This window comes from Macaca thibetana, chromosome 11, assembly GCF_024542745.1.
Source record: "Macaca thibetana thibetana isolate TM-01 chromosome 11, ASM2454274v1, whole genome shotgun sequence".
Classification (NCBI taxonomy): domain Eukaryota; kingdom Metazoa; phylum Chordata; class Mammalia; order Primates; family Cercopithecidae; genus Macaca; species Macaca thibetana.
In genome coordinates this window covers 26,229,772-26,257,055 of record NC_065588.1, presented here as the reverse complement: position 1 = coordinate 26,257,055, position 27,284 = coordinate 26,229,772, and the positions used below count along the sequence as shown (strand labels likewise).

At 43.2% G+C, this 27,284-nt stretch overlaps 3 protein-coding genes across 8 annotated transcripts in view; 1 reads left to right on the top strand and 2 right to left on the bottom strand.

Annotated features, from left to right (window-relative positions):
• SSPN (sarcospan) overlaps positions 1-24,227 on the bottom strand; it is a 112,368-nt gene extending 88,141 nt beyond the window's left edge. Inside the window, exon 1 of the mRNA XM_050746759.1 lies at positions 24,145-24,227. The gene's annotated coding sequence lies outside the window, so the exon portion shown is untranslated. The remainder of the gene's footprint in view (positions 1-24,144) is intronic.
• The window catches only part of BHLHE41 (basic helix-loop-helix family member e41), a 348,201-nt gene extending 322,220 nt beyond the window's left edge, over positions 1-25,981 (top strand). Inside the window, exons 2-6 of the mRNA XM_050746749.1 lie at positions 21,380-21,574; positions 21,710-21,773; positions 22,116-22,223; positions 22,554-22,665; positions 23,129-25,981. Coding sequence (XP_050602706.1) covers positions 21,513-21,574; positions 21,710-21,773; positions 22,116-22,223; positions 22,554-22,665; positions 23,129-24,231 — 1,449 coding nt within the window. The 5' untranslated portion in view covers positions 21,380-21,512 and the 3' untranslated portion in view covers positions 24,232-25,981. The remainder of the gene's footprint in view (positions 1-21,379; positions 21,575-21,709; positions 21,774-22,115; positions 22,224-22,553; positions 22,666-23,128) is intronic.
• MED21 (mediator complex subunit 21) overlaps positions 1-27,284 on the bottom strand; it is a 1,150,573-nt gene that overhangs the window by 904,484 nt on the left and 218,805 nt on the right. The window contains exon 1 of one of the 6 annotated variants that reach the window (XM_050746783.1): positions 874-877. The exons of the other annotated variants lie outside the window; for them this stretch is intronic. The gene's annotated coding sequence lies outside the window, so the exon portion shown is untranslated. Of the gene's footprint in view, positions 1-873; positions 878-27,284 lie in introns of those variants that run through there. 6 annotated transcript variants of the gene reach the window in all.

Genomic DNA, 27,284 nt, shown 5'->3' with positions numbered 1-27,284 from the left:
AGGGTATCTAGTGTAACTGTCCATCTGCACATAACTTGGAAAGTGATGATGAATCCATCCCATCTCAGGCCATCTGCCTCAGCAGGTTGCACACTCTGGGGAAGACTTGATAGGTCTGACTTGGAGAAGGTGAACCACCACCACCTGCCCCACTTTGCTATGTAGGGGGAAAGGCACCACCCTTCTCTTCACTTGTCTCTTCTGGGTGGCAACTGCTTCTCTGGATTTACAGAACAGCACCACTGCTGTCATTTAGCCAACATGAGGGAAGGCTGACTTCCAGCTCCATGGGCAGCAAAAGGTCAATGTCAGCTAAGGTGAGAGGGCAACGGTCAACAGGAACAGGAACAGAGTTTCAGCCTTCCAAGTGGCATGTGCCCAATGGGTGAACATGTGTACATGGGTCCACAAAGTCCTGACCCAGCCAGCTGTAGCACCAAAGCAGTGAACTGTACCATGAGTTCATGGGGCACAAGGAGTCATGTTATGTCTTCTCCATCCTAGCTCCTAAAAGAAGCATTAGTCATAGGGGCATGAGGACCGAATACTAGTTCTGTCTACATGGAGTTGTACTCATATCCACCCAATCTGAGGCCATGGTGGTGGCGCCATTCCTGCCTCATAAGAGGAATTGCATGAGCACGTCCAAGACTGCAAGAGTCACAGTCGAGAGTGAAAACCAAGACTGAGCCTTGGATACTTGGAGGCACCTTGAGGATGCCCAGAAGTGTTAGCGGCAGAGGCTCTGTATGAGACAGAATGTCCTGCCATCTCCTAACAGGGTACCAATGCTAATGTCCCGGGCACAGTGGACGCCACTGTGTTGTCTGCCCTGCACTTTTCCCCAACTCCACTGACACACATTTCACTCCACCCCCAACCATGAGGGTGGGCCCATTCCTGACACTGGATGAATCAGAGCCCTCCCAGGACACAGTGATTGATCAAGTGCCCCAAGAGGAGCTGTGCGGAGTCCTTTCCCAGCCTTTCTTGAACTGAAGGTGGAAGGATCTGGTTACAAAGTGGTGATGATAGGCCTTAAAGCTGCAGGCCCCCATCCCCAACCTCGGTTAAGTCTTGAGGAAGAAACTGGTTTGAGAAAATAAAGCTCGTTTGCAGAGGTAGCCTGACATGGAACTGGAGCAAAAGACAGCTAATGATGCTCACATCTGCAGGTCCAGTCACCTTGCCTCCCTTCAGTTGGTTACATGGACCAATAATCTCTCACTGCTTTAGCTAATGTGAATTTGGTTTTTGCCACTTGCGTTGGGGTGAAGTTATAATACAACAATGCTATCTGGCCATTGAAGTCTGAGTTATTTCAGTTACACAAAGGTAGATGTGATAAGAGTTTGACAGATGTGACAATCCTAGTTTTTCCTAATAAACTAAAAAATAGACTAGACACAATTCATAAAATATGGATTTGAATGGGTAATGTCTCACATTAGAATTCTCTTCTCCAATAATATAATAAGATAGCTAATCACTTAAGTTTACTCTATTATTAAATTAATTGAAATAATAGTTGGAAATATACCTATATGGTGCTATAGAAATGACTATTTTTAGCAAATTTGTCATGATGTTGAATGATCTGGAAAAGTATACTTAAAAAATAAACAGAGTTCATACTGCATTGGCAGAGAAGGAGAGTGACCAACTCATAACTTTTGATATGAATTTAGACTATGAATAATATAATCAGAGACCCTGGAAACAGAAAAATTTAGTAGTCAATCCATTCTACCTTTCGGATGATATAAAACCATGCTATGAAACCATCTATTCTTTCAACAAATATTTACCGAGCTCAGTATCTGTCTTGAAGAATCAGAGGTAAACAAAAACGGCAAAGTTCCTACTGTCTTGGAGCTCACATCTGCCTTAGATTGCAATAATTGTCATAAGTTGTATCCTATTCATTGCCTGCTCTTGTTCTGTATTTGACACAGAAAAATGGAAAAACTGAGCTCTATTCTTGAGAGGCTCACAGTTCAAGAGAAACTCAGAATGTATATGTTACATGCTACAATGTTACCATGCCGGGGGAATGAAAACCATGCCTTACCTGGTTGATAAACAGGAAAGAACAGGAGGGATGGTTATTACTAGGGATACAATAACATAAGACATCTTAAAACTCTCCTAGCTTAGGCACCAAACTCTTTTCTGGGTCTTTTACTCCATTCGATTCACTTGTTCCTGCCTTAGAGCCTGGTGGCCAGCATTTGATTTTTGTGCTATGGTAAACTGTGGCAAAGTTCTGCATTCTAAATCACTTGCTGAAAGAACTGATCTTACTCTAGTATTTGTTTAAATCAGCAAGTCTTTGTTTTAAGGCAGCGGTCCCCAACCTTTTTGGCACCAGAGACCAGTTTCATGGAAGACAATTTTTCCATAGACTGGGTTGGTGGCGATGGTTTCAGGATGATTCAAGTGCATGACATTTATTGTGCACTTTATTTCTATTATTATGACATTGTAATATATAATGAAATAATTATACAACTCACCATAATGTACAATCAGTGGGAGACCTGAGCTTGTTTTCCTGAAACTGGATGGTCCCATGTGGGGGTGATGGGAGACAGTGAAGGATCATCAGGCATTAGATTCTCATAAGGAGCACACAACCTAGATCCCTCGCATATGCAGTTCACAATAGGGTTTGCACTCCCTAGAGAATGTGACAGGAGGTGGAGCTCAGGCGGCAATGCAAGCAATGCGGAGTGGCTGTAAATACAGATGAAGCTTCACTTGCATGTCCACCTTCTGCTGTGGGGGTTAGGGACCTTTGTTTTAAGGTACATCACAAAAATGTAACTATTTGCTTCACATGCCAATATGTCAAGTATTTCTTTCTAACTGTTCAAAATGTCTACCTGATTCCCGGCAATTAAATTAGCAAAATCCTTTTACAGGCCCCTGAAGTACCCATTCTGCATCCTACCTGCCTCGGCTCAGGATTTCCCTAATGCCACCTAAAAGGCCCTTGAGAGGCATTTAGAACACCAGCTCTGCAGGCACGCTGTCTAGCTTTAAATCTTAGCTCTTTACTGACTGTGTTATCTTGGGCACGTTACTCAGCCTCTCTGAGATTCCTATCTTCCATCTGTGAAATAAGAATAATGATGCCCAGCGATAGGTGAAGATTAAATGAAATCATGCGTATAAAGCACTCAACAGAACACCTGGAACATAATAAGCATGCAATTAATATTTCTCTATTATGATTACACAGGAGCTCATGATGATCAAGTATATTAAGATGATACACTACCATCACCTTAAAGAAATATTTTGCTTAGCTGTTTGGTACCACTTATACTTAATCAAATGACTACTGTTTCTTTAAAATATGAATAAAGGCTACTTTCCAAAATATCTGCTATATTCAGCGGCCATATTAATTTGTCATAGAGGTAATATGTGTATGATATCCTACTGAGAACTACAAAGAATGATAAGTAAGTCATAGTCCTTGCTTTCAAGAAGTTTACTATCTAGGAGTAGGATAATTAGACCAGCATAAAAAATAGGTATATACAATGTGACAATCATTATAATAAAAGTACAGTAAAGTGAAAAGCAACTGAATCCATTTGAGAGGACCTGGAAGAGGTGACATTGGAAGTCTCACTAAATTTCAGGTACAGATGAAGGAGCTAGGCATTTCTGTAGATGACAGCACATTCTTTATTCTTTCCTTCTTCTCTGACTATTCTTTCTTGGTCTCAGTCTTGGACACACATCTTTCATCCAATGTGTAAAATTCAGTATTCCCCAGGATTCCACCCTCAACCTACTTCTCTTCTAATCTCCATATCCTGAAATAGCTCACTCATATCACATATTCCATTCACTCCAGATATAAATCTCTAGCCCTGATCTTTCCCAAGATTCAGACTTAAATCCAGCTTCCTCTGAGATGCCTCTTCCACCCATGGCACATCACAAACTTGTCACAGTGAAATTTGTCTCATATCCTCCTCCCATATTCCTTATTCTCATTGGAGATACTACTCTCTGTCCAGTCACCCAAACCAAACTCTGAGTGTCCCACACAATAAATTGGTCACCAATCCTACAGAACCTACCTCTAAAATACTTCCACAGATCTCCCTATCATTCTCCATTTTCACTGTTACTGTCCTACAATCTTTCTTCTTGAAAATGGCCATATCGTCCCAACTGGTGTCCCATCTCCAGTATTACTCCCCTTCAATATACTATCAATAGTGTCATCCGAATACATTTTCTACAATGCAAAACTGGTACTGCTTAAAACACTTTCCTGCCACCTAGACAAATCCAACATTTCTTGGTAAGTCATACGAAGTCCCTGTGGTAAGACACCTTCTTACCTTTCATTTTAGGCTCCAGAGTAACCAAATCACCTGTAGTTCCTTTAATACCTGTGTATTCTTTTTCACAACCTCCAACATCCTCTGCCTGAAAATCCACCTGCTCCTTTTTACCAGGCTTTTGCTTTCCTACTTTCTCTTCAAGGTTGTGCCCGATAGTCATTCCTCTGGAGAGCCTGCTAAGGTGCTTTTCCTATGGGTGCCTGTGACTCCCCATATGAGTCCCTTTTATAGCCTTCATTATACTGCTGTGTAATCATTGCTTTACTCATCTTCTCTCCCATAGACTGTGCATATCCTGAGCAAGACATCCTGTTTTCATTCATTTTTTAAACATATGTTCACAGAGTGTTTACTGGATGAAAATGATACACTAGGTCCCTGACTTCCTGAAGTTTATATGTTAATGGTATATGTCTGGTAAGAGGGTATAAAGACAAAAACAAATTATTAAGACAAATTCATATTCTCACAGAAGCTATTAAGAAAATAAAGCACAGAGTAAAAAGTGACTAGGTGGTGGTGGTGCCTTTTTGAGGAGATTCTGGAAATCCAAATGATGAGTAACCAGCTTTGTGAGGATCTTGAGGAGAAAGTTGTAGGGTCTTGCAGGTTACTGTATTAGTTTTCTGTGGCTGTGCTAACAAATTATAACAAATTTACCAGCTTAAACAACACAAATGTATTATCTAAGAGTTCTTTGAGATAGAAGTCTTCCATGGGTCTCATTGGGCTAAACTCAAGATGTTCACAGGGCAGCACTCCTTTTTGGAGACTCTGGGGAAGAATTCATTTCCTTACATTTTCCAGCTTCTGGAGGCACCCGTAGTCCTTGGGTTTTGCCTCTCTTCCTCCATCCTCAAACACAGCAGTGCTGCATCTACCTGGCTCTTCCATTGCTACCTCTCCCTCTAATTCTCTTCTGCCTCCTGCTTCCACTTGTAAACATCCTTTTGACTACATTGTGCCCACCTGGATAATCCTGGATAATCTCTCCTTTCCAAGGTCCTTAATGTAGTCACATTTACAAAGTTCCCTGTGCCATGTAAGGTAATATATTCACAGGTTCCAGGGATTAGGACATGGACATTTATGGAGGCCCATTATTCTGCCTACTACAGATTGGACTTTGATCTAACTGAAGTACATTAACCAGTGGAGAGATTTTAAGCAAAAAAGTGACATGAGCTGCTTTATATTTTAAGAGTTCCTTCTTCATACCATGTGAAAGATCTGTGTAATGAAAAAGGGAAAGCAGGAAGAACAAATATGAGTGTATTCGTTTGTTCTCGCATTGCTGTAAAGAACTACCTGAGACTGGGTAATTTATAAAGAAAAGGGGTTTAATTGGTTCACTGTTCTGCAGGCAGTACAAGCAGCATGGCTGGGGAGGCCTCAGGAAATTTACAATCATGACAGAAGGTGAAGAGGAAGGAGTAATGTCCTACATGGCCGTAGCAGGAGGAATAGAGTGGAGGGGAAGGTGCTACACAATTTTAAACAACCAGATCTCATGAGAACTCACTCAATATCATGAGAACAGCAAGGGTAAAATCCACTCTCATGATCCAATCACTTCCCCCTCTCCCCAGCCCCTTTTCCAATACTGGGGATTACAATTCGACATGAGATTTGGGTGGGAACCAAATCCAAACCAGGTCGAGTCTCTCAATAGTCCCAATAAGAGATAGTGACTTTGACTAGGGTGACAGTAGTGAAGATAGTGAGGACTGTCAGATTTGAGAAGTATTTTGGAATAGAAGAAACAGAACTTGCCGATAGGTTCAATGTAGAAAGTTAATAAAAGAAAAGGACCAAGGATGATTCCTAAAATCAGAGCTCAATCAACTGGTTCATGGTAGTGTCACTGACTGAGAATGATGGAGAGTGGAGGAAGACTACATGGGTTTGGAGCAAAACATGGACATTAAGGTGTACCAGGCTAGAATGGTCATGATTTCATGCAGTCATTTCTAAAAACAACTATATTTCATGAAATAACTATATGAAATCCAAACGGAGTTATCAGGTAGGAAGTTGAATTTATGAGACTGGAGCTTGCAGTAGAAAAGCAGAGATGGAAACATAAATTTGGGATTATCATCATAAAGATGATATTGAAACCACGAGCCTGGATGAGCTCATCCAGGGAAGAAAAGTAGACAAGAGAGGAGGGCAAGAGCATATCCAGGAAAACTCAAATCTTGACAGGACTTATTCATATTTATAGCCCTAGCACCTAGTGCTGGCAAAGAGTGTCTGCTTCATAAATTGCTGATAAACACAGGACCAACATTCTGGGACTCCATACTATTAGGAATTAAGTTATAAAAATTTACCACTAAATAAATTACAGTAAAAACAAAGGTAATAAACACCCAAAGCCCATCAGTTCCTAGTCGTTTTACCACATTTATTATTATTTTACTGTTTACCACATTTTACTATTATCTTACCATTTACCACATTTTACTATTTGCTCTTGAGATTAGTTATTACATCTATTATATTGTCCTAACTCCACTGTCCGTGATGTCACATTAGTAATGGTGTGAGTATTTACACCATGGAAATTGGCAAGTGCCACAAGTTTATTATTTTGCCAATTGTTGGACTCAAAAAAGAGATAGAGAAAATGTTAATCAGACAGATTCCATTTAAAGTGTCACATTTATAGTTATCACATTGTGAATAGCACACAAAAATGGGGAAATATTTTTCCAGTATGTGAAAATTATTACCTGATTTAGTGAAAACGTTGCTCATATCAATGATGAATAAATGAGGTTCTAACAAATGTCTTCATTGTTTGGCTTTCACCTTAATCATTAACATAAAGGAAAATTTCCGTCAACATTAATGTCAGAATTACACTTGCGAATTAATCGCACTCTTAGGTTGGCAAGAGATAGAAGAATTTAGCAAAAATCAATAAAAGCATTCAGTGAAAATCAATTGGTTATATGGCATTCAGAGGAGTAACATATATTTTATTCTTATGTGTAAGTGTGTGTTTTGCTACACAACATTTATAATAACATGGCATATAATAAACCATACACACACACGCACTTAGGCACACACCTACATTTTTCATAAAGAACCAGTTAAACATTTACCAGCACACCACCGCTTACATCTAAACCTAATTAATCGCTATATGGTATCATATGCAGAATTAAAATTATTATATTACTATTTGTTTTTGGAAGTAGCTAAAATATTCATAGCAAATTCATGATCACTGTTTTAAGATATTGATAAGTTATGTCATTTGAGTTCCAGTAAAATTAAAATGGGTTATAGTTTATCTTTATTAGCCTGAATTTATGCTCCATCATTGATTTTTTTTTTCTTCCTACACAGATTCTGAGCACCATAGACAACTTAAAAAAGAACAGGTTAAAAAAATGTCTTGGCTTTTGTCAAAGAATTTATGGATCGATCAGTATGTGGGCCTGATTAAAGCATCCAGGCTTTCCTTGTGCAATGTCATAGTCACTAACATGTGGCTATTTAAAATTACATTTAAATTAGTTAAAATTAAATAAAAATTTAAAATTCAGTACCTTAGTTAAACGAAGCAATTTTAACTGCTCAATAACCACATGTGGCTAGCAGCTACCACATTGGACAGGCCGATTATAGACTATTTCTATCATTGCAGAAAGTTCTGTTGGATAGCCCCTATCTAGAAAATGCCTTGCACATAGAAGATACTCTACTACTGTTAACTCAGTGATCAAATTTCACCCTATTTTGGAAAGCTGAAAAGTTTAATAAAATCAAAAATTTCTTTTTCAGGAGAAAATAAACCACCAAAATGATGGCGTATTTGGATATCTTTAGATACAGTTGGCCCTCTGTATCTACAGGTTCTACATCCACAGATTCACCAATCGTGGATCAAAAATATTTGAATCAAAATAAATAAATGACAATACAAATTTTAAATTTCAGTGTTTATATAGTGTTTATGTCATATTAGGTACTATAAGTAATCTAGAGATGATTTCAAATATACGGGAGGATGTGCATAGGTTATAAGCAAATGCTATGCCTTATTTACATGGGACTTGAACATCCACAGATTTTAGTATCATGGGGTGGGGGGAGGTCCTGGAACCAATCCCCTGTGGATACTGAGGAATAACTGTTAATATTCAGTGTAGTAGACTGGGTGCGGTGACTCATGCCTATAATCCCAGCACTTTGGGAGGCTGAGGTGGGTAGATCACTTGAGGACAGGAGTTCGAGACCAGTCTCGCCAACAGGGTGAAACCCGTCTCTACTAAAATACAAAAAAATTAGCCGGGCATGGTGATGGGCCCCTGTAATCCCAGCTACTCGGGAAGCTGAGGCAGGAGAATCACTTGAAAACAAGAGGTGGGAGTTGCAATGAGCCAAGATTGTACCACTGTACTCCAGCCTGGGCAACAGAGCAAGACTCCACCTCAAATATATATACATAATATATGTAACATATATTATATATATACACACATATATATGTATGCATACATATATATTCAAGGTAGTGACATATTTATTGGACATCTTCTATGTGACAGAAATACTAGTCACCTCACAACAGGCATATAAGATCCTCATTCTATAAATGAGGACACTGAGGTTTAGGGAAGTTCAAAACCTTGCCTCTCCCAACTAGGCAAACAGGTATTTGTAAAGCTTAACCTTATGCTCACAGTTTCAGACCCCAAAGCCATGCTCTTTCTGGCATCATGAAGCCTCGCTTCTCTAAACATTACTTAACCTGTGCTGCAGTTTTTTCCTTTTTGGAATGGCGTTAACACACTATCTATATCAAAGCGTTGTTGAGCAATTAAATGAGTTAAGACTTGCAAAACACTAAAAGAGAGCATGGCACAGAGTAACTGCCATAAAAAAGTCTTGCTATTATTAAATGTAGAATGGCTGAGATAAAGAAGAAATAAGTCAAGATACCTCCCATGGCCAGCTAACAAAGTTTGAAACTTAATTCACCCATGTCATTCATTTAAGACCTGAACAAAGCTTTAACTTACGACAAAGCACGGGCTAACAGGATTTCCCCCGATTTGTGCACAAATGTAGAACTATGTGACCTCTCAGAGGAGCTGTCTAAATAGCATGATTTAAAAGGATAAGGTTGTGACCAGTATTGCCTATTTCCAAGTAGCACATGAAGTACCGTGGACTCTTAACTACGTCTCATTAATGGAAAATCATGTTGACAGGTCTGGCCTTCTTTTTTATTGTTATTCACCTATTACTAGAGGAAAGGGCAATGGAAAGCAATAGGTTTACCTCTTGAACTTAAAATGTTACTCAATTCATCAATTATTTTCATATACCCATATTTTCTATGACACTCATAATTTTAACCAAGTAGCTCAAATGGAAAAAATAATAGCTACCATTTATTGCTCATCTACTAGGATGTGGGTGTTCTCTGTGTATTGTCACGGACACGCAATAAACAGTCAGAGGGAGGTACTGCTATTTCTCTGTAGTTACATTTGAGAAAACCGACTCCTTCATAATTTGTCCAAGGTCACACAGCTACTCAGGGGAAAACAGCATTTAAACTCAGGTCCTCTTGATCTTAAAGCCTAAGTCCATACCAACTCTGCCACCACATGTAGCAACATGAAACACACTCATCTCTTCATATCTGCGGGGTATTGATTCCAGGATCTCCGGTGGATACCAAAATTCTTGGGTGCTCAAGTCCCTGATATAAAATGGCATAGTCTTTTATACATAGCCTACACACATCATCCCATACACTTTAAAGCATCTCTAGATTACTTATAACACCTAATACAATGTAAATGCTAAATAAATAGTTAAACTGTATTGTTTAGAGAATAATGACAAGGGAAAAATGTCTGTACATGTTCAGTACAGACACAATTTATTTCCAAATATTTCTATTCCAAGGTTGGTTGAATCCATGGATGGGAGCCCACAGATACGGAGGGTGGACTGTAATATGAAACAAGGACAGAAATATGTGATGTGTCTATTTCATTACTTTTGGTATGTCTGAAGCAGAATTTCTAAAACAGAATAAAAAGCCTGGGTTCCAGAAAAATCAGTAGTCCCATTATCCAATAACAAAATTGACTCAGAATTGTATCTCAGCGGGATCACCACTGGCAATGCAGGAATGTTGAGCAGGTGTGAACTCAGACCCAGGCCTGCTGATGGCTTGTGGTCACCGGGGCTATGTTTGGCAAGCGTAGTTTGATTTTGCAAGAAACCCTTGACCAGAAAAATCAAAACTTTCTTTCTGAATACATAATTAGAGAAATGAGAGCTATGTGTTTTTGCAAGTACGAGTGCCAGGAGCAAATGCAAAGTTGTTTTGAGGGTGAGGGTGGATGCGTTTCTGACCCTATTTCCAGCCTATCAAGGGCATGACTGACTGACCACCTCCAGGAGAATTCCTGCACATTCGTAGCGCATCCTCCAGACCTGGTCACTGCCTCCCGCATCTTGCCCCAGCTCTCTTTTGTCTGTACTGACCCCTCGCTCCTTGCCTCCTCTGTGCCTACCAGCTTGGCATTCTGATGGATTGGCTTCGCTGGCTCTCAATCCTCCCACTTTGTTCCGGAGTCTGAGGTTTGACTCCTACATCCTGGCACAGTGCTTGCTTCTTTCTGCACTCCTGGTAACCAAGCTCTTTGGCTCTGCCCCAGGACCCCCTCCTGTGATCCACTCAGCCCAGCAAACCTGTAAACACAGCTTGCCAGGCCAAACTCTGTGCCCCCTCCCCACTTCTGGCCTCTGAGAGCCATGCCCTGGATGTTACCTCACCAACCCACGGTCTCTGGAGCACCTGTGGAATTCGATTGGACTGGCTCCAGCTTTTACAGTCTCTCTGATTTGCTAATGTACACTGTGAAAGGAAGTAAAAGTTCTGCAAGTGAGAAACTCAACTTACCAAGGCTGCTAGGGAGCAGAGCTTACTGCTTTCTGGGAACATAACACATCCATCCTGGTACAATGACAAACAGCAATTCCACAGCCACAGGTCCTACCCCATGACAGAACTTCCCACTACTTCACTAAAGACTGTGCCAGACTACTGGGTTTCCTGCAACATCAGGAGCATTTTATGATCCTTCATGGTACCTACTTTCTAATCTCCATGTGCCTGGTAAAGCCAAGAAGTAAATATGCAGTACTCCAAGTATAGTGAGGGTGTCCCTGCCCGTAAAAGCCACACCAATATAGGAAAGTCCTAGTGGGGGATGGGAGGGTGGGAACCAACATTCTATTCCTCACCCTCAACAGGTACAAGGACACTTCAAATGTTATGTGGCTTGGTTATGACTTGTCATTCAAGTGTTTTCCTGGAACAAAGCCAACTTTGGTGTATAGATGATTTGGTGGAGCACATTTAGGAATCATTCAGAAAAGAGTTGTGTGTCTGTTCTGTGCTCAACACTGTCCTAGACATTGGGGATACAGCAGTAAACAATTCAGGTGTCTGTCTTCACGGAGCTTACAAACTAGTGTGGAAGACAGACACTGAAAAGTCATATGAGTCTTTCAGGCAGTAGAAGTTATGAAAGAGAATTACAGGCACAAAGGGAGCTGACAAAAGGAGACAAATCTGGTCTAGGAACTCAGAGAAGGCTTCTTGGAGAAAGTGATGTTTCAGATGACACCTGAAGGTTGAGTAGGAAGAAGAGAAGGGAAAGGCATTGGGGAAGTGGGCACAAAACATTCTAATCAATCAAAACAGTATGAGTGAAGGACCTGAGACAGCAAGAGCAGGGTACATTAAAAAATATTTTTTGAAAAAAAGCCGGTATGCTGGATTCTAGAAAGGCGGGCAGAGAAATGAGCGATGAGACTGAGATGTAGGTAAGAACTAAATCATATTCAGGCCACTGAAGAGTTTCAAGTTTGATTTTAACTTAATGGAAATAGGAAGCTATTAAAGGGTTTAGATCAAGAGAATGACATGAACAGAAAAATTGCTCTGGCTATGACTTAGTGATTGAATTCAGTGTGGTGGAGGGAGAGAGAAGGCATATACAGTGGATACAGGTGTGAGATATGCCAACTCAGCACCAGCTGCACTGCCTTCTCCACTCTGTCCTCATTACATAATAGAAACCTGGAATCACATTTTTCCAGAATCCCTTCCCCACCTCTTTCTAACTTAGATTCTGCCTTTGAGAGGCCCCTGTGCAAGATGTGGAAAGTGATGGAGACACACTGTATTTCTCCCCTGGCAGCTGTGTGCAGATGTGAGGTTTACAGGAGCTTCTGGACAAGCTCCTGCAAGTCAGCCTCTTCCACATGGCAAGCAGCTGAGCTCAATGGGATTTAGGTTTCCCTGAACCAATTGATTGTCAAGATTTCCTGGAAGTCAATAACAGTTTTTCCCAAAACTGATAATCCTAGCCTTTCTAAAGTTTATGATTATGCCTTTAATCTCCTCTGTCAAATTCCTCCTACTTGAAATATCTAGGGTGGTTTTCATCTTCCTTACTAGACCCCAACTGTTAAAAGCAGGGAAGAAGCTCTTGCAACATTTGGGGTGAGAGATTGTGGGGGCCTGGTCTGGAGTGTGGGCAGTTAGGATGAAAGGGGGATGGATTTATAGATATTTAAGAGGTGGAATCTTCAGATATTGTTATTAATTGGATGGGGGAAGTGAGGGAATGAAGGGGTTAAGAATCATCACCGCATTCTTCGTTTAAAGGTCAGGCAGTCTTGCTAAATTTGCCATCCAGTCCCTGCACCTGAAAGTGATGTAGACATTAAGTTGGCCAAATTCGCCAGCCCTGTCAGGTCCCTTTCCAGGTTGAACTGCTGAGGTCAAAGAACTGAGGGAGTCAAATATATGATGATGAGTAAGTTGTCCTTTGCAGGATGTGAAAATCTATGTGTCAGAGGTTATGGGTCATTGTAATGAGTTATCCTCTTGTATGAAACCATTCGTGCCTTCTCTAGAGCAAAGGAAATTAGCTAAGTCTAACCCTATCCAAATCTCCCCCTAAAAGAAACCTGCTAGGGCAATGACCAAGCAACTGTGGTCAGGGCGAGGGCTGAGGGGCTGGGGATGAGAAGGAGCTTCCTAACAGAGACTACAGAGGATGTGGAACACCAAGAAGTAGACCAAATTACAATCCAGAGCAATATTAGCTTCAAACACCAAAGAGAGAAAGTTTAAACACTAAGCCATGAGAAGATCATACTTGTCAAGGGAGGTGGCAGAATCCCAGGGGAAGGTGGAGAGCAGAACAGGAGCACAGACAGTGAAATTATATATGCTTGGAAGGTGTGGATGTTGAACAGTCATCCTCACCATCAGGGAACTAGGGCAAATTGGGGAGGTAAATATAATGAAGGTCTAGATGGCTCAGGAAAGCAGGGAAGAAAGCATTTTCTCTGCCAGTGGTCTTTACAGGACAAGCCTTACCCACAGACCAAGGCCATTGACTACATATTCTGGAACGATTTCTAAAGTGCAATACCAAAGAAGTAGAGCTGTTTAAGTGTATCTCAAATGTACCAAAAAGGAGGCTTTTTTGGAACATAAAATAGCTTTAGGATAATTATTTCACTTTCTTAGTGATATTTTCTCTTAAGAGAAATTTAATCCATTAAATTGTAAAGTCATTGAAGACAACGTTCACTATTGAATCCCTAAAACCCATCACAGTGCATAGCTCATATAAGCACAGTAAATACTCATTCAATGGATGAGGATTGGATAGGAGATCCCAAGATGCTAGACACGGGGCAGCTTTATTCAGTGAGCTAACCACACACCCTTACCCTTGTGTCTGTCTGTAGGGAAATACGTGCAGAATTCCCATTCAAACATCAGAAATTCGAAGTCAACTAGAATGGGGTTAAGAATTTCCCCTCCCACCATCTTCCTCATCTCTCAACAACTCCTCTAAACACCAACCCTCCGGCAGGGGCTCCCATGACCTGAAGTAGAGGTTTCACCAAGGGAGGTGAAATGCTTGGATAGGAGATCCTCTCAGGGGCTGAGGGGAGAAGGTAACTGTTAAAACTCAAGACTCTTGCCAGTGACAACACCCAGGAGCACATATAGGTCCCTATTGCCTGGCTTTGCCATTACTACATGACAACAGACAAGTTACCTAAGGTCTCTGAGCCTGAGTTTGTTCATCTGTAGAGTTGATGGTGCCTAGTTTAAAGAATTGAGAGAACTGGACATGTTTATAAGACACCTGCCTTAATACCTGTCCATAGTAAAATGCTCCAAAGATACATTCTCTTCCAGCATTCACCTCCCAATCCCAGCCTTAGAAATTAGTCCCTCTTCTCCCATTGCACTGCACTTACTTACCTCTTCTTTCCTCCCTCATCTATTCCAGAACCCAACTGGATAGCATAGCTCTCCCACAATCTTCTGGCCCTAAAGCAATTGTATAAATGTGGCTAGAAGTGAATGAAGTGCAAAATCCTAGCTGTATTCAAGGAATTATCAGAGAGTGCCTTTCTCTTGGAAGTTGCTCTCTTCAAGCCAACTGCTAGAGGCAGAACACACAGCTGCAGGGACAGGACAACCAGAGGACAGGTCTGCTACATAAAAAGACAGACAATCATTTCCAAGAAAACATGCAGCTGAAATTTGCATTCTACAGGAAGAAGAGCAAACTCTATTAAATTTCCTCCCTAAGCAGATGTCTACAATTATTAGAACTTAAAAATACAGATGTTAAGGACCATGTGCTTAAGGAGTTAGTTAAGTTTGTGCAATTGCAGATAGGAGGATTGACATTTTTCTGAAATTGGAATTAAATACCCTAATACAATAAAATGATGCTGCCAACTCATATGGCATAATAGAGGGGAACAGACTCACTGATGAAAAAAGAAGAGGACATAGACAAATCATTTCCTTCTAGTCACATCACGGCCGATATGGCTAGTGCCAACCCAGTATCTAGTCTACACTTCCCCTTTACTAAAAGAACCCCTATATTGCTGTGTAGTCTCAGCTAGAAAACTACATTTCTAACCCCTTGCAATGGGATTGGACAATGAGATGGGTGGAGCTTGAAAAAAAAAAAAAGCTCCTTAAAGGGACCTTGCTCAGCTGGCAGGCACCCTTTCATCCTTCCCTGCAGGAGTTCCGGCAGCCATCTTCTGACCATGGGGTGATCTTGCAGATGGACGCTGGTGGAAAGTGGAAAAGCAGAAGTCTGGGACACTGATGGCACTTTTACCACTTCACATTACTCCTGGACTGCTTACCTTCCTTTTATGTGACCAAAAAATAACTTCCTAATTTAAGTTGCTGTTATTTTGGCTAAAATGCAGATCTTAACTAATATACACATCCTAGATTTCAATCAGTTTCCTTACTAATGGTGATTATAAGTTAACACCAGAACCATAGCACTTTTTGGGTAATTGTTATATACGATTTATTGCTTTAACTGTGAAATAAAAAGTTTTATACCAATAGTTTTGATTGTAAGTCTAGATTTAACCCTCCTAAGCTAGTTTTCTGTTGTTGCTTTTTTAAAGTAGGAGTACCTTTAAAGTCGGAAGAAGTATCTATTACCGACAGCTCTCTGCACCAGGTGGACACCATCTGACAATTGATGTAAGGACCCTATGGAGCCCATAGTGGGGGGGTGAGAGAAGTGGACGTTTAGTGTATCTTATTTCTATTTGAATGTGACTCATATTGTATAAGCATGTTTCTCTTGGAAGATTTTTCCAAGAATTTTCATCAGCAGTAACAAGGGAAACATGCCCCTCTTCAGCAGACTTCCACCATCCAACTAGTCCAGGAGAATCCAGAGAAATGGTGGAGAACACTTTGTGAAAATCCTTACGGGGTTGTCATCTTCTCCTCATGCTACTTTTCTGGTTTCATTATGGATCTACCTCAATCAGTGTGAGAAGCACATGGGCACCATGAGGGACCAGGCAGACACTTAGGGGCAGAAGGGCCAGGGAATCCTATTGTGGTCTTTGGGCTTGGCTCTCTCCTAGTTGTCTTTTGTATGTTAAGAACTCCAGGAATGTTGAGCACACATGAAATTCAGAACAGCCTGCATAAATGGTTTTGATAGCCACATAAATATGAAAATACAAATGATTTCAGCAGGAATAAAATTTATTTCTAATACTCAATATTATCTGCTCCTTGAAGCTATGCAAAGACTAATAAGTGCATAAACTTCTTGAGCAGTGTTACATAAATATAAAACATGATTCATAGATATGTTTATGGCCACAGACACATTAATTGATAGTCTACAGAAAGACTTACGTTCCTTTACAAATTAAAAGGGGACACGTGTGCTGTTTCTGCTCATTTGCTGAGTATGCAACTGGAAAACCCAATCTTCTATTCTGGGATTTAAAATCTGGTACTTTCAGCAAATAACATCATCAATATTTTAAAGTCATACTGGCTTCTGGTAAGTAGCAGAGGAATTGCCGTCCCTCCTTAAATCCTTCTCTGAGGCACCCTTCTCTCTGTGATGCCCCACAACATTAACTCTTCTCCTTTGAGAGCAGGTGTGCATGCCAAGAGCAGAAATTCCTAGGGAAGCTTTTGTAAGTCCAGATCCCACCCTGCCGTCCCCTCCAGGCCTTGATTTTAGCATCAATCCAAAACTTTTTTGGATTTTTGTGGACTCTGCTTAACTTTGATGTAGAATGTCTGTAGATTCTTGTCCACTGTCTAAAACAGAGTTGATCAAGAATGGCTTCTGCCCTTCAGAAGGGCCATTTTCACAGTATCACAGGCAGGAGACTCTACGCCCCTAAGCAGATCTTGGGCCTTTAAGGCCATCAGAGATGTACAGTTAGTTTGGATCAGACTTCGGTTCCTAAAACACCCTGGAGTTAATTATCCAGAAGGGCAGTAGGGCTTGCAGAACCCTAAAGAGGCAGAAAACCCTCTATTCCCCCATGGAAACTTTAATCCTTTCAGGTGAGTTTTGTTTCTGTTGGAAATCCAAGACTTTGCAAACAGGATAAGACCTTCTAAAGTCACAGGTTGAATATAATGAGTGCAGGACTTAGGATACTTAGGCAGGGGGGAGAATTGGCCTTAGTATTTCCTTTCATTAGCGTCTCTATAGGTAATGATTTCCTTACTTAACCAAAGAAAAGCAATGGAAGCGGCTACCCCTCGCCTATTAAAAGGAGAAAGATGGATACCTTTAATTGAAAGCAAAGCATCACAAAATTCTTTAATTATAAGCTCAAATGGGGCTTTGAGCTCATCTTGTATCTTCTTGGCTTTCAGCAGGATAGCATTAAGCTTTCCTAAAAAGATAAGACTCAATCTATTTTAAAACATATCCAAAGACGGCATTCCAGTTTCTGTTCCTTTGTTAGGGTACTTTTTTCCCTTTCTAACCTCACCACAGGTGAACTTTTCCTGTTGCTAACCTGAAGTCTTCACATTAGAGCTTGGCTCAGTTTGCTCAGCAGAGCTGGTGGATAGCTGGTCACCATCAGCCTTTTCTAAACTGTACTTCCATCTGTCCATCTGTACAAAATTATAACAATTAATTAGGATATTTGGATTTAAATCAATAAATTTGAACCCAGATGCCAACTGAATGACTCACTGACATGGCAAAAGACTGCCTCCCTTCTTTTTGTCATAGTTTTTCTTATCTCTGCCATCAGCTCCAATGCTAACATCTCTCCCTTTTCCATCTCTCTTGCAAAACTCCCCACACAAGTTCATTCACACACAGGCACACACAAATGTGCACATTTATACTGGTAAATAGAAAAACATCCCTGAAGCAGCTAGTTAACACTTACACCTTACCCCTCACTATTCACATTGAGGGGTAAGAGTTCAGGGTCCAGACTCTGGAACCCATTGTCTGGGCCTAAATCCTGGCTCTGGGACCTTGGAAACATTTTGTAATCTCACTTTGTAAGCATTTTCTCATCTGTAGAATGGAAACAATAATAGTACCTACCTTAGAGGGTTGTGGAAATGATTAATGAGTTAATACATAAAAGCTCTTTGAATGCAGTCTGGTACTCTAATACTAAAGACTATATAGTTGTTAGCTATTGTTACACCCTTCTTGCAGCAAAGGGATATTCAGAGGCATCAAACTATGCCCAATATTCCAGAAGCCAAGAGTTTGAGAAAGAACAGGAGTGGGATTCAAGTTTAAGGGAAGTGGGGGTAAGCAAGAAGAGTCGCCAGGGTGAAAGATCAAAGAAAAATAGGGCAAAAAGCAAACAGGAGATTAACAAAACTACAGAGAAAGGGCAAAAGCTGGCATTTAACCGGGAAAAGGTAGACAGAGAACATAAGGGAAAGGAAGATAAAGAAGAAACGAAAATGGGAAACATGAGTAAAAGGTGAGTACGTAAAGGAAAGACAGCAAAGAAGAGGAAAAGGGGGCGGAGAACAACAAAGGAGATCAAAAATGGGAAAAGCCGGCATTTGCAGTTCGAGTCGGTATCGCGGGAAAAGGGTATGGAAGTAGGGAAGCTTGCGGCAGAAGGGATGGGGGAAAGAGGAGATTCAAAGAGATAACAGATAAAAGTTTCATTTGTCATTTGCAGCATTTTGTCCCTTTAAATTATGGCGCGCTGCAAGCTTACTTAACTCACCCTTGAGCCTCAAGGCTCCTGATCATGTTCCTTCTATTCCAACTTGCATTTAATCTCTGCCCCAGACTTAGCTTCTAAGGTTTGCCCTGGTCAGATGTCTGCCTTGTGTTTTTAGCCCAACAAGGCCAAAATGCAGTGATCTTGTCTTTATTTCATTTTCCCTAACCAGTCATCCTTTTCAAGTGAAATTTAGCTCTGGAGCAAATGTTTGCATCCCCTTTCTACTCCAAACATTCGGAAATCTAGAAGGGGAACTGGTGTTTTAATTTTTAAATTATTCACCTAACGGCATTCCCATTTTTAGTCAATTAAAAAGAGGTAAAAATGATACAGTACTGCAAGAATAGGTCGCTTTTAGGTCTCCAACGTGCCCTCACCATTAAAGGGTCTTAATTACCTAACCTTTTGGAAATAGGACAGAGGTCGGACGGAGGTTTAAAATAAAGTCGGCATTTTAAAAATACTTTTTAAATTAAGAACCATCGTGATTAAATTGCCTGTTTGGTGCAAAATACGTCCCCCTATTTGAGGAACTCCAGAGACCTTAAAAGGCCCTCTAAACAGATGAACCGAACGGACCGCGAGCGTCTCCTCACGCCGGGGTGATCCTGGGCCGCCGCCGCCGCCCGAGTCACGAAGCCAGACGCAGTGCGCGTCTCCGCCCAGGACTCCGGAGACTGCAGCAGCGCGAGCGGCCGCCGCGGCCTGGGCTGCTCCTGGAGTCGGGGAGGAGACGCGACTCCCGCAGACACGTGACCTCCTCCCAGCCGCCGCTTCCCGCGACCCAGATCCGTCCCCGGAACCCGTGCCCGGCGGGGCGGGCTGGGGGACACGTAGCTGGCGCCCCAGTCCCTGCTGCGCCCTGGTGCGTGTGCCTTCGGCGTTCTCCCCTCGGTTCACTTATCACTGCCAATAATCAGTGTTTCGGAGATCACCCCGGGAAGAATGTAAATATCCCTCTCGGTGCAGGAAAGACCTTGGTTTTATCTCTATGCTTTTATGTGTATCTAGAGAAATATATATATTCCCTCCATCCCACCCCTGGGAGTCCCTCAAGACATGCTTTCCCCTGGACTCGCAGGGCGGCGTGGGCAGTGCGCATCCCCGGGCACCTCCCGGTAACTCTCACTAGCAGTGAGTCAGGCTCCCGGGGTGGCTCTGGGGAAAGGTAACTCGGCTCTTGCTGGCCTGTGCTTCCCAGCGCCGAGCGCCGCGGCTGCAGGGCGAGCGCGCGCGCGCACGGGTTCCCCGAGCAGTGATGTGGCAGCAGCGGCAGGTCGGATCACGTTGCTGGCCCTGTGCTGGTACCCGTTTGAGACAGGATTAAGGAGGGAGGCTTTGGAGGTGCCAGCGGTAGTAAACGTGGGCTCTGCACACTCCGGGCGTCTCTTATCGCGCGGGGGGACGGGGGATGGGGAAAGCACGTAGCGTCACCGGAGGCTCGGAACGCGGCGGAGTTGAGCGGGCGGGTGATAAATGCTGCATAGCTTTCCTATGATAGCCCCTCTCGTGCCACCCCCTTCTCCCTCCCCAGCCCCCACTCAACCCCGGCTCGCTCCCCGCCGCGTTCCTCCAGGAGCACACGCGGCTCCAAACGTCGTCATCTGCTGCTGTGATTAGTGGCACCGCAATTCCGGCTGCTGCGGGGAAGTTTAGGTGGCCCAGGAACGCCGTGTCACCGAAAGACACTTGGATTGCGACATTCGGACCCGGTGACAACGTTTTCAAGTGTCTTAAATCCTTCAAGGAGCAGATTGCAAGTTGCTTCTTCTCGAGGCAACCTCTCCGCCCCACTGATCAGTGAGCAAACAAGTCTCCAAAATTTCCTTTGGGACTCAAGTTTACCCACCGCGAATTCTCTTTTTCTTTCCTTTTTATGGTTCAAACCAACAGCACAGTCGGTGGAAAAGCAAAAAGCCACGTTCACATTCCTGCACCGTAATAACGGACGAACCCAGGGAGTCGCATTTCCGAGCCAAGGAAGCTCAGGCTGCCGCGCACCCCCGCACCCCCACTTCCCCCTCCCCCTGCCGACTCCGTCGCCTTTGGGAAGATGAATAGCTTGGCCGAAGTTGTTTTTCCTTTCCGGTGGCCCTGATCAGGTGTCCCCGCCCCCTCCTGCCGTTCGCCTTCTCTCGCCGCCTTCTCCCGACGCCCCCTCCCGGCCCGGCCCCTCCTCCCCCGCCCCCCTCCGGGCTGGACCGCGGATGGTACGTTCCGCACGTGAGCTGGGTGCTGGTCTGGCCGGCGACGCGCGTGCCCTGTGGCCAAACACTGCCTGGAGTGAGAGCAAACTACCAGCGCAGTGGGGCCGGCGCGAGTGTGCGTGTGTGTGCGTGTGTGTGTGCGAGCGCGGTGGAGGGGGGACCAACTGCTTCACACTTTCAACACTGCACTGAAGAGGGAGAGCGAGAGAGAGAGACTGGAGACGCACAGATCCCCCCAAGATCTCCCAAGCCTACCGTCCCACAGATTATTGTACAGAGCCCCAAAAATCGAAACAGAGGAAACGAACAGCAGTTGAACATGGACGAAGGAATTCCTCATTTGCAAGAGAGACAGTTACTGGAACATAGAGATTTTATAGGGTAAGGTGCACGCACCCTTGCGACTATCTGTCTAGGCTTTGGTTTGATTTTTCTCTTCTCCAGAAAGTGGTATGGAGCTGGCGAGGGCAGAGCCCCTCCCCGAATGGGTGCCTGATGCTGATTTCTGTTTTGCAGACTGGATTATTCCTCTTTGTATATGTGTAAACCCAAAAGGAGCATGAAACGAGACGATACCAAGGTAAGTGTAAGTTCCCGATATTCCTCATAACCTGCATGGGTAGTTAATTAGGGCCATTGATTTCACAGCCAAGCTCTGCCTGCAAATATATTCCAGCCCCTGAGCTTCCCCAACTGTGAATTTTAAGTGGCTTGCTGGGTACTCTCAAGGGGATATTAAACATCATACCTGAATTTAAATTGCATTGCAGAACAGTCCAGAGGAAAGAGGTTTCTTGGGTGTAGTTTATCACATAGTATGTTTTATGGTGGTGGGGGGCGGGGAGGGACAGAGGAGGGTAATATCCAATAAATGAATGTTTCGCTTACTGTTTTCTCTTTTCCATGACTCTCATATATTAAGGATACCTACAAATTACCGCACAGATTAATAGAAAAGAAAAGAAGAGACCGAATTAATGAATGCATTGCTCAGCTGAAAGATTTACTGCCTGAACATCTGAAATTGACAGTAAGATGCACGTTTTCATTCTTTGCTGCTCTCCAAGGGCGTTTTAATAGTCTGGTGCGACTCCCAGAAAATATAAGAATAAATGTAAATATAAGTTCCTGATTTACAACTTGTGCTATACCGTACAGAGTTTCCCGCAAACTGAGTCGGTGCTCCCAGCTGAAGGCAAGAAATCATTTATAACCTGTCTTGTGGAAAGCTCAAGAAGTATAAGAATAGTACTTCTTTCAAAGTGTTTGCTTAAATTGCTGTGCTGAATGGACAGCCAATTAAGCCAAATGTGTGTTTTTTAAGTAACCAAGTGCCCCTTTCTTTTTTGCACTACTGCAGACTCTGGGGCATCTGGAGAAAGCCGTAGTCTTGGAATTAACTCTGAAACACCTAAAAGCTTTAACCGCCTTAACCGAGCAACAGCATCAGAAGATAATTGCTTTACAGAATGGTAAGTCAGTTCAGAGAGGCCAACCTACCCTGATGAAGCGGGGCAGCCCACAGGGGAGCAGTGTCAGGACTCCTTCACCTGCACCCCACCTCTTTCGGTGGGCTCATGGGTTCCCTCTCATTTGTTAAATTGCTTTATACTTTCCCTTCATTGGAACGAGCCCATTTCCCGAAGCATCCTAGAGGCTTTCAGCAGAACTCGGAGGAATCAGGTTTTAAAGTGGCGGTTGCACCCGCTCCACTTTGGTTTTCAGCTGGGAGGAGAGCGCCCTCTCCCAGCTCCGCACCTCCGCCACCCCCCTTCTCTCGGCAACCGGTGGATTATATCACTTGAATACTGGGGAAAAACCGAGATCACTTTAGTCGATGCAGGACCCACGTGATAAGCAGATGTTTTAACGTGGGTATGTTTCTTCTTGCCTCCACTCCTCCGTCCCCACCCCCCCATCCCTTCCTCATCCTAGGGGAGCGATCTCTGAAATCGCCCATTCAGTCCGACTTGGATGCGTTCCACTCGGGATTTCAAACATGCGCCAAAGAAGTCTTGCAATACCTCTCCCGGTTTGAGAGCTGGACACCCAGGGAGCCGCGGTGTGTCCAGCTGATCAACCACTTGCACGCCGTGGCCACCCAGTTCTTGCCCACCCCGCAGCTGTTGACTCAACAGGTCCCTCTGAGCAAAGGCACCGGCGCTCCCTCGGCCGCCGGGTCCGCGGCCGCCCCCTGCCTGGAGCGCGCGGGGCAGAAGCTGGAGCCCCTCGCCTACTGCGTGCCGGTCATCCAGCGGACTCAGCCCAGCGCCGAGCTCGCCGCCGAGAACGACACGGACACCGACAGCGGCTACGGCGGCGAAGCCGAGGCCCGGCCGGACCGCGAGAAAGGCAAAGGCGCGGGGGCGAGCCGCGTCACCATCAAGCAGGAGCCTCCCGGGGAGGACTTGCCGGCGCCCAAGAGGATGAAGCTGGATTCCCGCGGCGGCGGCAGCGGCGGCGGCCCGGGGGGCGGCGCGGCGGCGGCGGCAGCTGCGCTCTTGGGGCCCGACCCTGCCGCCGCGGCCGCGCTGCTGAGACCCGACGCCGCCCTGCTCAGCTCGCTGGTGGCGTTCGGCGGAGGCGGGGGCGCGCCCTTCCCGCAGCCCGCGGCCGCCGCGGCCCCCTTCTGCCTGCCCTTCTGCTTCCTCTCGCCTTCTGCAGCCGCCGCCTACGTGCAGCCCTTCCTGGACAAGAGCGGCCTGGAGAAGTATCTGTACCCGGCGGCGGCCGCCGCCCCGTTCCCACTGCTATACCCCGGCATCCCTGCCCCGGCCGCAGCCGCGGCCGCCGCCGCCGCCGCTGCCGCCGCCGCCGCCGCCTTCCCCTGCCTGTCCTCGGTGTTGTCGCCCCCTCCCGAGAAGGCGGGCGCCGCCGCCGCGACCCTCCTGCCGCACGAGGTGGCGCCCCTTGGGGCGCCGCACCCACAACACCCGCACGGCCGCACCCACCTGCCCTTCGCCGGCCCCCGCGAGCCGGGGAACCCGGAGAGCTCTGCTCAGGAAGATCCCTCGCAGCCAGGAAAGGAAGCACCCTGAATCCTTGCGTCTCAAAGGACGGAGGTTCAAGCGGAGTGAGAAGTTAAAACACCCTTAACGTCTTTAAGGGAGGAAGTGTAATAGATGCACGACAGGCATAAACAAGAACAACAAAACAGGTGTTATGTGTACATTTGGAGTTCCTGTTTTGCTCATCCCTCACCACCCCACCCTCCACACACTAACATCCCTTTCTTCCCCCCACCAGCTGTAAAAGATCCTCTGCGAAAGATATATATATATATATATATTTTTTTTTTTTTTAATAATCCCCCAAATAAGTTTTGTCCCCTTTTAGGCCATGTTCCATTATCTCTTAAAATTGGAACCTAATTCGAGAGGAAGTCAGAAGGGTCTGTTCTATGGGTAAGCTAGGTGAACCCCGGGGTAGGGGAAGCATGTTAACACCTTTGACGTCTTTGACTGAAGTTGACATGGAACAGCAGATAGTTGTTATGTAGAGGTAGTTCTCAAAGCTGCCCTGCCTGTTTTAGGAGACTTTCCACAAACAGATTGAGGATCTTTTAGAATTGAATTTACTCTTCAGTATTTTCTAATGTTCAGCTTTCTAAAAGGCATCTATTTTTCAAAGAAGTGAGGATGCAGTTGCTCACGTTGCAACTTATTCTGAAGTGGTTTAAATGGTATCTCTTAGTAACTTGCACTTGTTAAAGAAATACGGAGCTGGGCCATCGTCAGAACTAAGTCAGGGAAGGTGATGGATGAGAAGGCCAGAATCATTCCTAGTACATTTGCTAACACTTTATTGAGAAATTTACCATGAATCAATGGACTCACCTTAATTTCTTTATCTATCTATACAAATTTCTGTTTATCCATAGATAGGTATCTATACATACACATCTCGAGTGCATCTATTCCCACTCTCATTAATCCATCATGTTCCTAAATTTTTGTAATCTTACTGTAAAAAAGTGCACTGAACTTAAAAACAAAACAAAACAAAAGTCCAAACTGATATATCCTATATTCTGCTAAACGACAAAAGTGAACGAAAGCATTTAACTGGTCAATTCTGATTGGAAATGCTGTAAAGATATGGAATGAAGTCCTGTGAGGCCTTCCTATCTCCAAGTCTATGTATTTTCTGGAGACCAAACCAGATACCAGATAATCACAAAGAAAGCTTTTTTAATAAGGCTTAAACCAAGACCTTGTCTAGATATTTTTAGTTTGTTGCCAAGGTAGCACTGTGAGAAATCTCACTTGGATGTTATGTAAGGGGTGAGACACAACAGTCTGACTATGAGTGAGGAAAATATCTGGGTCTTTTCGTCAGTTTGGTGCATTTGCTGCTGCTGTTGCTACTGTTTGCCTCAAACGCTGTGTTTAAACAACGTTAAACTCTTAGCCTACAAGGTGGCTCTTATGTACATAGTTGTTAATACATCCAATTAATGATGTCTGACATGCTATTTTTGTAGGGAGAAAATATGTGCTAATGATATTTTGAGTTAAAATATCTTTTGGGGAGGATTTGCTGAAAAGTTGCACTTTTGTTACAACGCTTATGCTTGGTACAAGCTTATGCTGTCTTAAATTATTTTAAAAAAATAAATACTGTCTGCAAGAAACCAGCTGGTTTAGAAAAGTTTAGTATGTGAAGATAAACTAGAAATTATCTTTATATTCTAGTATTTTCAGCACTCCATAAATTCTATTACCTAAATATTGCCACACTATTTTGTGATTTAAAAATTCTTACTAAGGAATAAAAACTTTAATATACAGTATGATATTGTCTAATAATTAAAAAAGACAATGGATGCTCAATTAGGTTTGAGATATCTATGACTGTAGGGATACAAATCACTGAGGTTCTCAGATATACAGCTTTTTTTGTCATTGGCTTGATGTCACACATTTCCAATCTCTTGCAAGCCTCCAGGCTCTGGCTGTGTCTACCTGCTTGTTTCCAATGTATCTTAATGAAAAGTGCAAAAGAAAAACCTACCAATTAACTTGTGTGATTTGTTTATGTTAGACCCAATTTTCTATTGTTTTAATGATTGACAAGGTTTTCACTTTTTGTCTGTGACATCAGATAGCCTCTCTAGTATGGTCAGGTGTTTCTCTTTCACTGGGTCTTGTATAAATAGATGATCACATAGGGGTGCTTAACATGAGAGTGTTTTGGCTTCTTAATTTTTATAAAATAATTCTGTCATGGGACTTTATCATGGAATTCCAGGATCAGAAATAATTTCTAGACTTTTCTCAAATTTCCATTCAAATCTGTGACATGATACAAACTGAGTGAAGGATTATCAGCTTTTAGTTTCAGGAATGTTCTTCACAACCCCCTTGATTTTTGAAAAATGTTTAAATGAGAGTCACATTGTATAAGATGTAGAAAAAGTGCTCCCTCTGCTGACTTCATGGCAACTGAACTGCAAGTCGTAACAGTGTGGAGCCAGGAGCCAGGGCTCATCAAGGCCCCTGCATTTCCTCATAGGAAAAAAAGAAAGGAAGCCCAGAGATATTAAGTATCTTCCCAAGGTCACAGAGCTACCTAGAGTCAGCACTAGCACTAGTGGCCAGCTCTATCATATCCCTCAGTCAGTCAACTACTTCCCATTGCAGTATCTTGGACCAAGTAAGCTGAACTTGATTGAGCACCCTTCATGAAGCTTTGTAACAAACCATAGAACAAAGGAAACTGAAATTAACACTGGAAAACTATGTAGGATTTTCGAACATTGTTAATTTATTGAACTTTAGAAAAATTATCTGAATCAGAATGGGAAAAACAGCATTTCAAATATTTTGAGCTATATTTTGATGCTACTACTGTAGTAATATTAGTTTCATAACCAAAAAGGATTAAGAGTGAATCAGAGGATAATACAATGTTTTTAGCATGTGTATAATTTTGGTAGAATGAGATAAAAAAACTTCAGAGTTGGGCCAGATTTTATAAGTCAGTTATTTAGTCCAAGTACCCATATGGTAACATGATAAGATAAAGTTAGAACAGAAATGCAAAAATAATATTATCTATATTGATTCTAAAATCTGAAAAAATGTTATTC